The sequence below is a fragment of the Talpa occidentalis genome, unplaced genomic scaffold, assembly GCF_014898055.3.
Source record: "Talpa occidentalis isolate TD23 unplaced genomic scaffold, MPIMG_talOcc4v2.1 talOcc4.12, whole genome shotgun sequence".
NCBI lineage: Eukaryota > Metazoa > Chordata > Mammalia > Eulipotyphla > Talpidae > Talpa > Talpa occidentalis.
Window position 1 is genome coordinate 10,497,647 of NW_023601212.1, and position 16,089 is coordinate 10,513,735.

At 43.8% G+C, this 16,089-nt stretch overlaps 1 protein-coding gene across 1 annotated transcript in view; it reads right to left on the reverse strand.

The window, feature by feature from the left end:
- EXPH5 (exophilin 5) overlaps nucleotides 1-7,255 on the reverse strand; it is a 65,310-nt gene extending 58,055 nt beyond the window's left edge. Inside the window, exon 1 of the mRNA XM_037505224.2 lies at nucleotides 7,026-7,255. Coding sequence (XP_037361121.1) covers nucleotides 7,026-7,144 — 119 coding nt within the window. The 5' untranslated portion in view covers nucleotides 7,145-7,255. The remainder of the gene's footprint in view (nucleotides 1-7,025) is intronic.
- Between the last annotated feature and the right edge of the window lie 8,834 nt (nucleotides 7,256-16,089).

A 16,089-nucleotide genomic window follows, 5' to 3' on the forward strand; every position in this document is an offset into this window, starting at 1 on the left:
AATGTGTTTGTCTTTATGTGGCAGATGGCAGGACCCATTTAGAGCAGGCTGGTTTGGGGTTCCCAGGATACCCCTCCTTTTGCCTGCTAACAGCATGAATACTTCATTTCCATTTCACAGGTTTCACCACCAACCATAAACTTCCACAGACCCAAGTCTCTGCTTTATCTTCAGGGCCAACTAGTTTATACCCAATAAATATAGTTCAATCTTTCTTGAAAAAAATCTATCTTAGGTAGATGTCACAGGCTTGGAGAGGAGAGGGCAGATGGAAAACCAAGAAGAAACAGGAGACTTGTGGATCTGGCTTTTAATCTTTTTTTTTTTTTAAAAAAAGATGTATTTTATTTATGCATACAAGAACTGGGGTGAGGGCAGAGGAGTGGGGGGTGAGATAATTCACCAGAGACAGTGTGGGGAGCAGAATAGGCAGGCTGACTGAAATACACTGCTGAGGGGAGCAGCGGGCGAGACAGGAGAGGTCTGCTGCACCATGTGGGTTGCTCCCTGGCTGGGGATTGAACTTGTGCTGCAGTGGCTGCTGACAGCTTCACAGTGCTGAGACTTATGCCACCAGGGAGGCCCCTGGCTTTTAATCTTGCAGGACGCCATAGCCTCCACCAGCTGCCAGCCACTTTCCACATGCACAACTCCCTCAGGACCAAGCCTCTTCTCAGGCACATCAGTGTAAATTAGTCAGAAATAACCAAGTTCTGGAAAACCCTCCTGGCCTGAAATCTTGCCATTGAACCGAGACAGTCTATATCCAGACATGCCATTTTTCAACTTGAATACACCAACTGCTACACCATCTTATGTTTTCTGCACATGGAAAAATAAAACAGTTTTGATTTATCAGTGTCTCTTCTGTGAGCTGACTAGCTGATATACTCTTTCAGTCTTTTCTATTTCAGTGACATTTATGAGAAAGGGGTCAGGGATAGAGAAGGGGTGGGGGTAGGGAGTGGTAGTGTAACAGGGTGGTCCCCAGGAAAGGGGGAGGTTCCAGGTTTCCTGCCCCACCCAAGGGAGGGTGGAGCTGAGCAGAGAGAGAAGAAGCTGCAGAGGAGACTGAGGAAGGAAGGAAGCAGGATGGCGCCAGAAGGAGACCTGGAGGAGGCACATGGAGCCGAGAGACGCGTGAAGAAACTGCACTTGCCTTCGGGTCATGGACTGAGTGACACCGATGTGGGTGAGAGACCCGTGGGGAGGTGACAATGGCGGTTTTTGTCTTGATTTTGATTTTGCTCTTTCCCTCCAGACTTGTCTGATTGTTTTTGATCCTTTTCTGTGGGTCCCCACTCTAAGATGCTTTAGACTTTGGGGCCTTGCTCTTGGCCATTCCCATTTGGATGGAGGATGGGTAACTTTGGGTGCTTGATTTAGAAACTAGATTCTTGGGCCTCCCCTGGTGGAACTGCAGTGCCAGTTTGGCCACTGGCGAGGGTGCCACAAAAAAAAAAAAAAAAAAAAAAAAAGAAACTAGATTCTTTGCCTTTCCTATATTGTTTTCTAATTGTATTAAAGTTCCTTCCCATTAAAGTCTCCTATGTTTTGTGTTGATGCGGCGGATGGCAGAACCCATTTAGAGCAGGCAGGTGTGTGGGGTCTGGGCTACCCCTCTTCCTGCCCTGTAACAAATTTGGCGCCCAATGTGATTTAGCTGCCCTGTCACAGTAGGAATGAAAAACACTTTTCAAAAACATGTAAAAACAAGATTTTTTTTCAGATTATATTGCATAAAATAACACAGATTATATTGTATATAATTTAGATTATACTATATTACATATATGTACCTGTGCACACACCCACACCCTCCCAGGCACCTTGCCTGTCTCCCACATGTGAGAGAATTTTTCACCAGCCAATCAATTGTGTTTCAAACTCTCAGCCATTTTTCTTCACTTGTCTAGATCTTCAGACCAAGCAAAGCCTGAAAAATCATTCCCAAGTGAACTCATAAAGGAAAAATCCTCCCTACAATCAAATGAGAAGTGGAACTGTCAGACTTGAATTTAAGTGGTGACTTCCATGCTTTTAACTGAAGTATTTCTCAGAGTATTTCTGAAGCACAGAGTACAGACTCAGAGGACAAAAAGGATAAATGTACCAAACAGATTGAGGTGCATTGTAGGAATACCCCACATTCCAGCCCTTGTGCGGCTGAGTGGAGATGTAGGAATGAGAAGGCGAAGCAAGCTGAGAGTCAGGAGTAGGGAGAGAGAGCCTCCCTGGTGGTGCGAGGGGTTAAGCACAGCACTGTGAAGCCATCTACAGCCACTGCAGCATGAGTTCGATCCCTGGCTGGCCAGGGAGCTACCCACATGGCACAGCAGACCTCTCCTGTCTTGCCCGCTGCTCCCCTCAGCAGTGTATCTTAGTGGCTCCAACTGTTCTGCTCCCCACTCTGTCTCTGGTGAATCTTCTCATCCCCTGCACCTCCAGCCTGTACCTCAGTTCTTGTATGCATAAATAAATAAATCTTAAAAAAAAAAAAAGTTGGGAGAGAAGTTAGGGACCCCAGAGGCCTCTGACTCCAGCCAACTAGGTTGTTCTTTCCAACATCAGTTGTTTCCAGGGGCACCTTGCCTGGCTGTGGTGTGCTCTCCTCTCAACCATGAAAGTTCATTCCTTTCCCACTTGGGTCTTCTCAGAGCCCCAGAAGTGGCACATGCCCCGCATTCCTGCCCAGCCTGCTAGATGTCCTGCCCCCAGGTCTGACTTTCCACCCTGGCAGTATAGGGCTTGAGGGCAAGAGAGAGTCCCTGCAGCGGTGGGTAAGCCCAGGCCTTACAGCAAGCATTTACTGAATAGTCACCTGCAGAAGCTGCATCAGGCCCTGGGGAGTCATCCAAAAAGAAGCCTAGATTTTCACCTGTTTTCTTCCAGTTGCTGTGCACATGCAAAAGATGCCCTGGAGAAACCACAGTAGTCACATGGGCATGACTTTGTGCCCGCATGGACCAATGCCTCATAAGCACTTTCCACGGTTGTGTCCACAATAAGCTCGAGGTATGTACATGACAACCGAGGTAGTCATAGGTATAGAGCTAAATATCACTTAGATTGGATACTTTTCTCTCCATAATTATCCTTTGTAATCACTGTGTTCTTGTTGGATACTTAGATTTGATTTCCCACTGTTGGCTATTATTGGTAATATGGCCATAAATATCTGAGACTATATGTCTTGTTTTTTTCTATTCTGAATTATTTCCTCAGGGGAAAATATGATGTAGTGGAGAGAGAACAGGTTTTTGAGATGATTAGATTTGGGTTCAAAATCTACTTCTGTCACTTACAAGCTATATGGTCTTGGGCAAGTTCCTCGACTGTGCTCAATGTCAGTTTCCCTTCTGCACAAAGTCATTGATAATACTCACCCCCAGGAGTGGCTAATGAGGATTATGCCCTGCTGATGGGTGAAACAGGTTTGAGATAGATCTGGATTTAACTTCTGAATCTGCTGTTCAACTTGGATAAGATACTCAACTTTTTAAAGTTGTTTCCTTCTCTGTGCAATGAGAAAGTATATATCTAATGAGGATTAATTAAATATACATAACATGTTTGGTACAGTGCCTAGTATACAATAAGGGACCAATAAATGTTAGCTGCTATTATTATCACAGTAATTACTATTATTATATAAAAAGACAGCACTTAATAAAAGTTGGTGTGGCCATTTCTCTACTGCATTTCTCCTAATAATGAGAAATCACTAAGCACTGGAGCTCTGGGTCAAGGGTAAGGCATATCTTTATGGGCATTGCCATACGATTAACCAAAAGGGTTCTATTTGACTTACAATGCCGCTAACAATATGAGGAATCTCTCCATTTCTCTCCAACACTTCCTGGTCGTTTTTTCTGTGATAGTTAAAGCTGCAGTATCTCAAGGTGACTTCAATGTTCATTTCTTTGTTACTGTGAGAGTGAACATTTTCCCTGTTTTGCTTATTGTTTGGATATATTCTAGTGTGAATGATTTATTCCCATCTTTTGCCTATTTATTAGTGTGAATCTTGCTCTTTTTCTTAAACATTTGAATGAATTATTCATATATTAGGAACATTATTCTATTTAATGCAAACACTCATGATTGGTTGGAGTCAGAGAAGTCTGGTAGCAATGGGGGAAGAACAGGGGAAAGTCTGTGTGTTCAGAACCACTCCCGGGGGTGGGGCTGTTGTCCATTGCTTGGAGAACTCAATAGTCTCACACCTTTAATATCCATGGGTCTGCATGGCACTGTATTTCCCTGTCTTTAAGTATAGGATGTTTCTCCTTAGTTGTTTTTGAGATGCCCCAAGTCTATTGCAGACATAACATACCAGTTGCCCCCCACTCAGCTAACTCCCCAAACCTACTCCCACGTGCTCTTCTGTTGTCTTGACTAAGAGATTTTTTTTTTTTTTTTTTTTTTGTGGGACCCTTGCCGGTGGCCTGGGATCGAACTGGCGCTGCAGAGGCTGTGGGCAACCTTGCAACCCAGCGCTCAACCGCTGCGCCACCAGGGGAGACCCTTGACCAAGAGATCTTAAAAGTGTTTCTCCATCCAGAAAGGTCTCCCAGAGTCTGTCAGACTGGCCATCTGTGTTACCTCCTAAATTATATTCTTGAATTCTAAGTGATAAGTCCTGACTCTTGCTTTGGAAAATGTGACGATCACACATACAGAAAAACAAGTAGGCAGCCAAGCTGACATGTTATCTCAGGTCCTTCTGCATGTCAGTATTTGCTGCTGAAAATGGCACACGTGAGCAGATTAGCAGAACAAGACCAAGGATTCTGCTGCCCTATGGTGGGTATATGATAGTAGGACCCAGGAATTAACCAGGGAGAAAGGACAAGAAACAACTGTCCCATGCATTCAGCCCAAGTGTCTACTTTTCTCAAATTATTTTTATATTTTAATGGTGACATTTTTCAAATTATTGGGATAGTTATTTTTACTAGCATACTATTTACAGTACTGATTTTTTGCCTTAGCATGATGACTTATTCTATGGATGCCTCAGTAGACTATGAGCACCATCTAGTCAGGAAACGTGTTTTAGTCTTCCTTCTAAGATCTAACCCGTTGGCCTTTGCCACCTACATGTGAGCAGATAAGCATAACAAGACCAGCTCCCTCTAAAGTCAGTTCACGTGGGAGCCTTGGGCTGCTAGACAGCATGGCTAGAATCAGGTTAGATAGAAAAAGTCACAATTTCCTTGAATGAAAATAAAAATAAATCCTATCACTATATCAGAGTTCATGAGAAGCCAAGTTGGTATACCCTAAATGGAAGGATCCTTCCCTCTTGTTATTTTCTAATTTGCCCCTCAGTTGCCCAGAATCCACACTGGGTCACATAAGAAGCCCCATCCTCCCAAGAGACAAGAAGCTCTTCCAATAATAGACACCGAGAACAACCAAGTTTCTTGGTCCCTTTGGAATCCACTCTGGCGTTAAATTGCATGCGACTCTTAGGGTCTCCCTGGTGGTGCAAGGGCTTAAGACGCAATCTGTGAAGCTATCCGCAGCCACTGCAGCACAAGTTTGATCCCCCACCAGGGAGGTGACCCACATGGTGCAGCAGATCTCTGCTGACTCGCCCGCTGCTCCCCCCAGCAGTGTATTTCAGTAGGTCTACATGTTCTGCTCCCCACTCTGTCTCTGGTGAATCCTCTCATCCCCCACACCCCTGGCCTGCACCCCATTTCTTGTATGCATAAATAAATAAATCTTTATTAAAAAAACAAATTGCATGCAACTCTAAAGGTGTCCTTGCCAAGGCTGGGTGTGCACAGGCACAGTGCACGTGCACATGCGTGAGGCCAAGCACATGTGTGTGTGGCTATGGACATGCTGTGCAAGGAGGGCACACTTTTTGCATGTTTGAGGAAACAAAGGGCCTACTTTTCTAAAGGCAGATTGTGATGCCATGAAAGACATTCTCAGACTTCAAATATTCCTTCCTTTTTCCAACGGTGGCGTCTAGGGGAGAGGGTGAAGAGAGGGTTTTAGGTCCAGTGTAATCTAATCATTTCTAGAAAGGCCAGCTCCAGTTTCCCTATGTGAACAGAACCTTTGGATGCTTATTTCTGGGGGCAGGATCGTGGGCAGGAGGAGGTGAAAACCTAGAATTCACATTACCAACGAGCTGCTCACAAACAAAATGTCTTTCTAACCTCAATGGATGCCGCGCTTTTCCTTCTGAAAGTGATGCCCTGAAATCCCTTCCACAGTCAGCTGGAGAGGGCTTTGGGTGGTCTATCCCAGGAGTGGCGAGAATCCCTTCATTCCAGGACTTATCCCAGAAAAACTGGTTAATTTACATCCCAGCTAATTATCTCTTGGTTTCATCCTCAGGTAACTAATTCCTCATCCACAACGCAGCATAGCAAATAAGGTCAGAGGGAGACCCACGGATTCTAGCCAACCCTGCACACCTGGATCCCCTCTGGGTTCACGTCGCATATTTCGAAGTTCCTAGCGCCCCCAGTCCTAATGATGGGGACCCCCAGGCCGCCGGCGAGGTGCCGGCTCTCCGGGGCCTCGCTGACAGTACCCATGGGGTGGAGAAATGTCACCAGGACAGCCGGGGGTGGGGGGTTAGGGGGGAGTGCGTGACGCAAGGGGGTGCTAAGTGGGGGGGCCGGTGTGAGCACGTGGGTGAGCGTGGGCCGGCCTTCCTTCCAGCGCAGCACCCCCGCCTCATACCCCCGGACCAGCCAGGCAGGCGCCCCGCGGCGACCGCAGCCCCCCACCCCGCGGGCACCCCGAGCCGCCGCCCCTTTGCGCCCAGACCCGGCGGGGCAGCCGCGCGCGCCCCTCTCGGAGAGAAACGCGCCAAAGGACGCGCCCGCCTCGGCCAGGGTGGGGGCGCTCTCCCCCGGCGGGCCCCAAGTGTCGCAGGTGTGGGATGCCGTGTGCTGGAAAAGCCCCAGCCAGGCGCCCCAAAGTCCTCAGGAGAAAATCTCCGCGCAGGTGCCCAGACGGCCGCGCGCCCCGGGAAGAAAGAACGTGCTCGGTACCTGATCCTCGTCTTGTCTGCCCTCTGGAGCGCCTCGTTTCTTTCCAGCACCCGAAGGATCTTCCGGGCTTCTTCGTCATTTAAGAAACTGAAATCAAACCCCTGGGGAACTTTCGTCATTTTCTGTGCAGTGTTGGGGTACAGGACGCTCCTGGGCGCCTCGCGTTACGGCGACATTTTTCAAGATACAGGTGATTAGTTTCAGGAACTTGATTCCATAGCCAGAGTAAGTCCGCCCCTTGGGAAGTCTAACCCCACACACCTAGGGAACACTCACAGGTTCATTTTGACAACACCTTAATGACATGTTTCTCCCAACCTAGCCAACCGAGATGCAAAACGAGCGGCCATAGGGAGCGCAGGAGCCAATCCCACTGCAAGGGGGCGGGCCGGCCTACACCCCTCCCCTGCCCGCCACGCCCTCTGTCTGGCTCGTGAAGCTAAGGATCCTGCATAACTCGGTCCCGAAGTGAGGTTTAGGCTCTGTTAAGTGAGATAGATTTAGTGCTTTTGGCTGTTGCTCTTTGCTACTTGAGCTCGGCTAGCAGAAGCAGTGAAAAGGTGAGAGTCATGATGAACCTGTTTTGCAGTGAAGAGGCCAGGACAGAATTGTGTGCAGGATCTTCAGAACTGGAGGAAGGGTTGCCCTGTTGGAAAGACCTGGCGGGGGCTGAGCCAGTTCCAAGGGCTGGATTTAGGGTGTACTTGGAAATGAATTCTTTTCCAAGCTTCCCATCCCTCAGAAACCACCCCCCTCCAGACACCGCCCCCCACCACCACCACTTCATTGTCCCACAAAAGTCATACACTCGCACTATGGAGTTTTAGCAGAATACAGTCCTGAGCAAAGGACGGTTAAAAAGCTATTTGTAGTTTTCCAAGATTTTGACGATATTCTTTACTATTCCGGAGAAGTAATATAAATCCCTCTTTAAAATACCCAAGTCCAAGATTGAGGCAACATGTAATCTAATGAAACGACAGAAATTGTTTTTCCTAGAAGGTGATATAACATAGAAATTTCTAAATATATTCAGGTATATACATTTTAAAATTTATCAAGCCTTTTCTAGAATGTATGGTTTCCTTTGGGCTTCACTTCCAATACAAAAGAAGTTACTTGGTCAGATAAGCTTACCTGCCTTAGAGCCTTAATTTGGTCCCTTACGTAGGGTGATGATTACTGACATTCAAAATGTACTTCCATGTATGTCAAATAAGCCCTCTAAAGATTTCTGTAACAAAATTTTGATATCAGAATGGCGATTTATGTTTTGGCCTCTGGATCCTCTACTCACCGTGATCATAATTCAAGACATGTCTGGGCAGGTAACCATTCAAGTAACTTTCCATAGGTGTCTGTTGTTTCTATGAAGCAGGAACCAATTCTGTTCACCAAAGTTGTACAAGGCACAGAACTCTTTTCTCAATGACCTCTGTGTTAATGATGGTGGTTTAAGAGTATGTCCACTTGGGATGTTCATTTTCCCCATTTATTAGTATGTTCATGTATTCAGCATATGTGTGGGACTTTTTTTTCACATGGGCTCTGTTCAGTGTTTGTTCTGCTCCCGGTGAATCAGTGAGTTGATTTCAACCAACATACACTTTGCATAGTACCCGCAATGCAAAGCCATTGTGCCTGGTGAAGGAAATGGTTCTTGTCTTTAGGAAGTTTATAATGCAGTGGAGGAGAAAACACAAATAGAAAAGTGACTTCACAACAAAGAACATAATAGAGATAGAAAGAAAGTTCTCTTAGAGCATGGAAAGAATAGACAGGACATGGTATTTGGGTTGCAACAGGAAAGGTCAGATATCAATAGCAAGAAATGGAGGCTGGGGGGTGAAATGTGTGAGCACACTTTAGGCAGGGAGCACAGTGCACTGAAGAGCAGAAGTACCTTCTCATGCTCATGGGTGACCCAAGTGAGAAAAACTTGGAAGCTAGTAGATGTCTGGGCATATTTAGGGGTACTCAAGAGAGAAGGCAGTTTTAATAGGGCCAATATTGCTCCCAAGGAGCAACTATTGATTCTTGGCATGTGAAGACATACACACAGCACATAAACAGGTGCGCTGCATGTCTGTAACATCAAAGTTTCCTGAGAGGGGTGATTAAGGAAAAAATCCTGAGCAGGTGTCCCAGGGGTGACAGTAACAACAAAGGTTGAGAAACCTTTTTGAGCTAGGTCATACAGCATTGGAATAGTAATGAGGTCTGAATATGAATGCTATGCTAAGGAATCTGGACTTCATGTTGTAAGCAATGAGAAGCCAATGACAAATGATTTAGTTGAAACTGAATCTCGGGAAGATGACTCTGGTAGCAGTAAACAGGGAAGAGTAGCAGGAGGTTGGTGGTGAGGACACCGGTGTTGGAATGCTGATACAGGAGGAAGAGGAAAGACTGGAGTGGGCACAGAAAAAGGGATGCACTCCCAACAGATTGCCTGGACTTGATAACTCATTAGATCAGAGGATAACGAAAGAGTGAGAAAGATGATGCAGGGTTTCAGGATAAATGTGTGAAAGAATAGATTATTTGATGATAGGAGAATCATAAGATTTGAAAACAAATAAATAAGAGTTCAGTTTTAGACATAAGGAGTTAGAGGTACCTGCAATTGATCCATGTGAAGGTGCTCAGCAAAAGTGATAAATGTGGGACTAGAAATTAGTGAACTAGGAATGGAGAAGTAGTTTTGGAAGTAATCTGTTTAAATATGCTAGCCCAAACCCCGAGATTGAATAAGATGGCCAGAGGAAAGCAGCAGACGGAGTAGAAACTGAGTTCAGAAGCTTGAATGACCAAGCCCACCAGAGGTTGGTCCCAAGGCAGGCTTCTGCCCTGGGGTGTGGTACAATGTGGAGGGGGGTGTGTGATTGAGAAATATTTATACTGAGAAATTTGCAAGACATTAAGGGTTGCCCTGGAAACTATATAAGACTGTAAATTTAATGCTTTAAAGCAAAAATAATTCTGGAAGTCTTGCTTTCTGGGCTCATTTGAGAATCCATTTTCAAATTTAGTGCGTGGTAGCCCAGGCAACATCCAGACCAGCCTCTCAACTAAAGAGATACTCATCATTTCGGTTTTTAATAGTAACAGATGGGTTGATAGCAATACTCTTTAAAAATATCCCAGTCTCCTGATTTCTCCAGTCTTTGGGTCAAATACCCAGCAAGAGGCTTCACTTTTTTCTTCCCTGATAGTTTACTCAGCTAAGAGAAATGTTCATCACGTTGCTTGCTTTGTTTGGATTTTGGTAACCTTAAGTCACCTCTGCCCCCCAGCAGGCCACTGAGAGCCATCTATAGAATGGAGATGGATTTTTCACAGAGCTATCTTCTCTTTCAACAGTAGGTTATGGGGTGGGTTTGGGTGACAGGTTTCAGTTGAACAAGCAAAAACATTGGTGGTAAGATGCTGGTAATAAGCACTGATTAGTAAACAAGAGATGCAAAGCATTGAGAAGGTAGTTTGTCCAGGAGTTCTCACGGTTGTTCATGTCAGTGTTCACTAATTCTAACTGCTCAGTGAACAACTGCCCCTCCACCCTCAGGCTCAAATCCCCAATAACAGAATAAAGATTCCATGAAGAACTGCAGTTCAAACTTTCTGAAAATTCAATTTTTTGTTTGTGTTTATTTTTCTACTAAAACAAGGATAACAGAACAAACCTTCTAAGGTTATTATAAAAGTTCACTGAGATGATACACATAAAGGAAAAAAGAAGGTTGATGCTCAATAAATGGTACCCTATTAATAAAATTATTTGCATACAGAGCAGCTTACAACTTTAAAAGTAACCTTTTCTTTCAGGACCTATTTACTGGCACTTGGGGAAAACTGAAAAATAGAAAAAAAGAAGTCAAACAAATAAAAGTCAAAATCTCAATCTTCTAGTGGTAAATTAATGGAACCATAGGTAGGTTCTGTAGTCAGATGGACTCACTAGTACTCTCCATAGTAGTCTAGACCAGAGTAAAGCACTTGTATAGTTTCCAGGGCAACCCTTAATGCCTTGAAACTTTCTCAGAATAAATATTTCTCAATCACAGCCCCCTCCCCATTGTGCCATGCCCAGGAGCAGAAGCCTGCCTTGGGGCCAACCTCTGATGGGGTTGATCATTCAAGGGTCTGAATTCAGTTTCTTCTCTGACTACTGCTTTCCTCTGGCCATCTTATTCAATCCAGGGTTTGGGCTGGCATATTTAAGCACAGGTGGAGGTGGACATTCCTGGATAGGAAGGTGGCAGGGAGATTGCCCTCCAGGAACTTCAGGTTTTCTAATGGATTGGTCCCACCTAGTCAGAAATCATCGGTCAGGATTTTCATTTTCTTATATCCTCCAATTAGAGAACTTGCTCCTCCACCTAGCCTGAGGAGTCAGGACTGGGCAGAGAGGCTGGGAATTTACTCCAACATGAAGGTCCCTTCAGAGGAAAGTGAAGGCATGTCTGTCCCCTTCGTTTATTATATAAAAATGTAAGACTACATCATAAGAAAAAAGTTTATGATTGTGTAAGCTAATAGATGCTAACTAGACCTATTTTGGTGATTCTTTTGCAATACAACAGGTCCTCAAAGAGCTTCATTTCATTCACCATTGCTTTGTTATAATGTTGGTGAGAGGGAAGAAATCCCAGCCCATCTTTAAAAACAATGCTATTTGATAACCTTCTTTTGTAAGATGTTGTCTTGTTTACAGTCACGGTTTCAAGAAACTGTCAACAGTGTTAAGTGAGGATTTACTGTACAGACCAATATTGAAACATAATGTTGTATACCTGAAACTAAAATAATGTTATATATCAATTAAATCTTAATTAAAAAGTACGAATATGAAAAGAGGGGAGAAAGTAGCAATTATCTATAATATAGACACTTATTTTTATACTGTTACTTGTATCTCTATATAGTCCCCTTTTCATATATACAATGTATGGCACTGTATTAACTATCCTTTATATTGTCCCTTTATGTGGGAGCAGAGAGCTCCCCAGGATAATGAAGTTTCATGGCCCTTAAAGTCACAAAAGCATTGTGCAAACCTCTGCAAGAGTTTGGACAAGTCTCTGAGCCCTGACGTTGACAGGTGGCATAAATACGGTTCTGAAACCAAAGCCTCCTTTCTTGTCAGCATTCAACCCATGTGAGGTCTTGAGCTCAAAATGTACCTGATATACACTAAAAATAACAACAACAAACTGACTCAATCAAGGAACTAACAAACACACACTCATTATTCATTTTAGTCCTAAACATTCAATTCTGCCTCACCCCCCTCCTCCTATGAGGGGCTATCAGGGTTCTCATACCTTCTGAGGGATGGAGGAGACAAATAGTAGACTTTGAGGTTTGTGCAAAGATACAAAAATATGTTCCAAACTCAGAAAAGGTAAAACATTTCCCAGGGCACCTTTGGGAATCTATTGCTACCCTGAAGATAACCCAAGAATGATCAGGCCAATAAACACTTAAACCAAAAACACCCTGTGATTTCCCTTATGATTCAGATGCAGGAAAAAATCCTAAGAAAAATGCCAGTAGATGTCTGATAGAAGTATATTAAAAGACTAAGTAGAGTTTATTTAAGAAGCACAAGACTATTTTAATATTAACATAATTTACCTTACTGCAAGTTCAAAGGGAAACTACTATATAATTAAAAGTTCCTCAACAAAATTCAAGACAGCCTCTTGCTAGAAATAAATGAACAAACTGAATTTACAACCCTAACTCAGGATTAGAGGGATGTTTCCCTGGTGTGATAAGGAATATCTGTCCCAGACAAAACCAAAATTATAATTAATGGTGAGTCAATTAAGTAAAAACAAACCAGAGCTACCTGCTGTTACCTGTACAACCTAAGATTGTTCTGATCCTTCTAGTTGCTGCAATAAAGGAAAAATAATAAGCGTAACTTTTAGAGAAGAATTGACTACAGGTGTTTGTCTATTTAGAAAAAAAATCTCAAAGAAAGTCACTAAGAAATGATTAGAACTAAAGAGGCTATGTATACACATACACGTGTGTGTATGTGTGTGTGCATGCTTGTGGACAGCATCTGAATTTATTCAATACCCATGGCCTGTCTAGTAAGTGTAGGGAAATATTTTAAGCAAGGACATAGTTGTTCCTTTCTTCAAGAACATTACAGTCTAATGGGCAGAAGGGGTAAATAAAGAAAACAAATCAACATAAATTTGAAATGTGACAAGGAAGCCAAAATAACAGGGTGGAGGGTGGAGAGGGAAGTGGTGTCCAGGCTGGGAGAGAACAGGGAAGGCTCAGGTGAGGTTCTCTTTGGGTGGAAACCTGAAGGATAAAATGCCAGACAAGGGAAGAACTGTGAATTGTCATCCCAGAGACTTACCTTTGCACATAATGTGGGTTAAAAATATGCTTATGTGCTACTTGCAAAATCCTTTCCACCCACGTCATCTTGATGCAAGAAATAACCCCCACTGTTAGTACATAGTGGTGAAGGGTTCAGTGGCAGGCCCGTGGCAGGTGATGGAGACAAAATACAGACAGACAAGGTCTCTGTCCTCATGTGGTTTGCATTCTTGAGGGAAGGGACAGGCCCTGCATACATAATCAAACAACAGATTTACCAGTGCTCTGGAGAAAGGTAACAGGTGATAGGATAGAGCACCATCTTGGGGTGGACTAGTCCCAAGGTGTGGGTAGCAAGGCCACCCTGGGGGACACAGAAGTGGAACTCAGGAGCCTGACTAGGAACCAGCCTTGGGAGGAGCCGTGGCAAGGGCTGTGCAAGCAGAAGCAAGCGCCAGGCTTTGCAGGCGAGAGAAGTTGGTGTGCTCTGGGCTGACATCTGGGGAGCTCTGTAAATAGTGGGGGTGGGGTGGGGTAGGAAGAGGTTAGAGAAGTAGCCTTGGGCCCAATACTTAAGGCAGTTAGACCAAGGAAAGGGAAGTCATACCTTATTCTAAGGGCAGGGACATTTGAAGGGCGCAAACATCAGGCTGTGGAATGAAATGTGAAGGGCTTGGTACACGGTAAACTGGAACGATAGGTTGAGTCCAGAAGTTCCCTGTCTGGGCAACTTTTAAAAAATCAAATTGTATTGCTTTACTGTTCCTTTGCATAACCTTACAGTCAAGGTGGCTCATGCCTCATACCCCATCTTCATACTTCAACATATGCACAAGCTTTACTCCCCATCCACCAAGTTCCAGAGCTCCCACACAATCATCAGACCCCAACCTTATGCCCAGGAACTTGAAAAGTATGACAGAGGGGAGATCTGTCCTACTTTGCACAGAGAGGTGGGAAAAACAGGATGGAAAGAATGAAGGAAACTTCTAATACAAGTCTGGGCTTTTTTGCGTCCAGCCTTGAAATTTGTGTCCTTTCAGAATGAAATGAGTTTTTCTTCCCCCATCCACTGGGGCAACAACAGCCTCTTTGCAACCTCTAATTAAGTGAACCACCACGATGAATAACATACCACTTAGAGCAAATCAAAAGGTGCCTTAGACTAAACTGGAAGTTTCTCTTCCACTGTACATTTTAAAGAGAGTTTACAACTCTATTTGGATTCTTGATTAAAAACCTGGGTTTTCACTAGATAAAATTGTTAACTACTTAGTGTGACTAGCACAGTACCAGGGCTGTAGATCTTTAAAGCTTGCATTGTGATTTAAGCAGGAACATTTCTAGTAACTAGAGTTTTATCACTTCATTTCTTGTTTCTAAATTTATTGCCAGGACCGAGCTAATGTCTACTTGAAAGACTTGAAGGAGATCTAAGTCATCAGTGTCCCTAAAGTAACCTCCAAAGCTTAATTTGGATGTATTCTCAGGACTTTTCATCTTTGGTTACCTTTCCAAGCCATTTGTTCCAATATATGGGGCATGCTTCAAATAATATCCAAACCACACGGATTTCAGGATTTGAGGCCTCACCTTGGTCATATGGCTACTGTTGTTTCCCCTGGTTGTGTCTGATGTCCCATATGACGAGAAGTGTGTTTTGCTATAGACTGAATGTTTCTGTCCCCTCTGACCAAATTCATAAGTTGAGACCTACTTCCCAATGTGATGGCATTAAAAAGTGCAGTCTTTGGAAGGTGATTAGGTCATAAGGGTGGAGTCCTGAGGAATGGGGTCAGTGGCCTTATAAGGTGAACACAGAGCACCCCCCGAGGCCTTTCCTCCTTGTGAGGTCACTTTGAGAAGATCTATGAACCGGGAAGAGGGTTTCACCAGACTCCAAAGCTGCTCGCATCTTTGTCTTAGACCTTCCAGCCTCCAGAAATTAAGAAAATTAACTTGTGCCACTAAAGCCCCCTCGTCTATGGTTTTTGGTTATAGCAGCCTAAGTGGATGGAGACAACTAAATAAACAAAACTAATTGTCAAGTAACAAGTTGGATGATGAGCTCAGTGTTATCAAAGGCTTCAAAGAAGATAATAATACATAAGCTTCTAAATATGAGCAGCAGAAAGCACACAGAAAGTTGTTGCTATGCGCGGAGAAGCATCCTCTGGCTAAGCCTGTGCACCCGCAAGGATTGTCTGCAATAGAAGGGCTTACTGCAGTCAACAGAATCCTGCTGAAGATAAAAATATGCCACAGATGCTGCTGTCCCCGAGTTAGAATGTAATGCACATAATTGGGCCAAAATGAATACTGTCTTGGAATACAGTAACTTCTAGGTCTTGCTAAATCCTATTAAATTAATTACTGTGTAGATGAAAATATGCCAGTGCTTTAATTAACTCTGTTGGAATACCAATAATCACGTGATGGCATCTATTAGGCTTAATAGATGTTCTGGTCAAGACAGTTTTTAAACATCAATAGTATACTTCAACTGATAGTCATAGGGGGAAAATGTATTGAACATGTAAAAAATACAAAGTAGCAATAGTATTCCCAAGACTGACTCAGAAATGGTCATGTGACCACAGGAGGCTTAATCCAAGCTTGTAAACAAAGATTTGTGTAAAAACAGATGCCATCTACCTCCAGCCCTTTTGTAAAACCTTAGGTATTGAATTCAATAAATACTTTTTCCTCAAAGCTATTT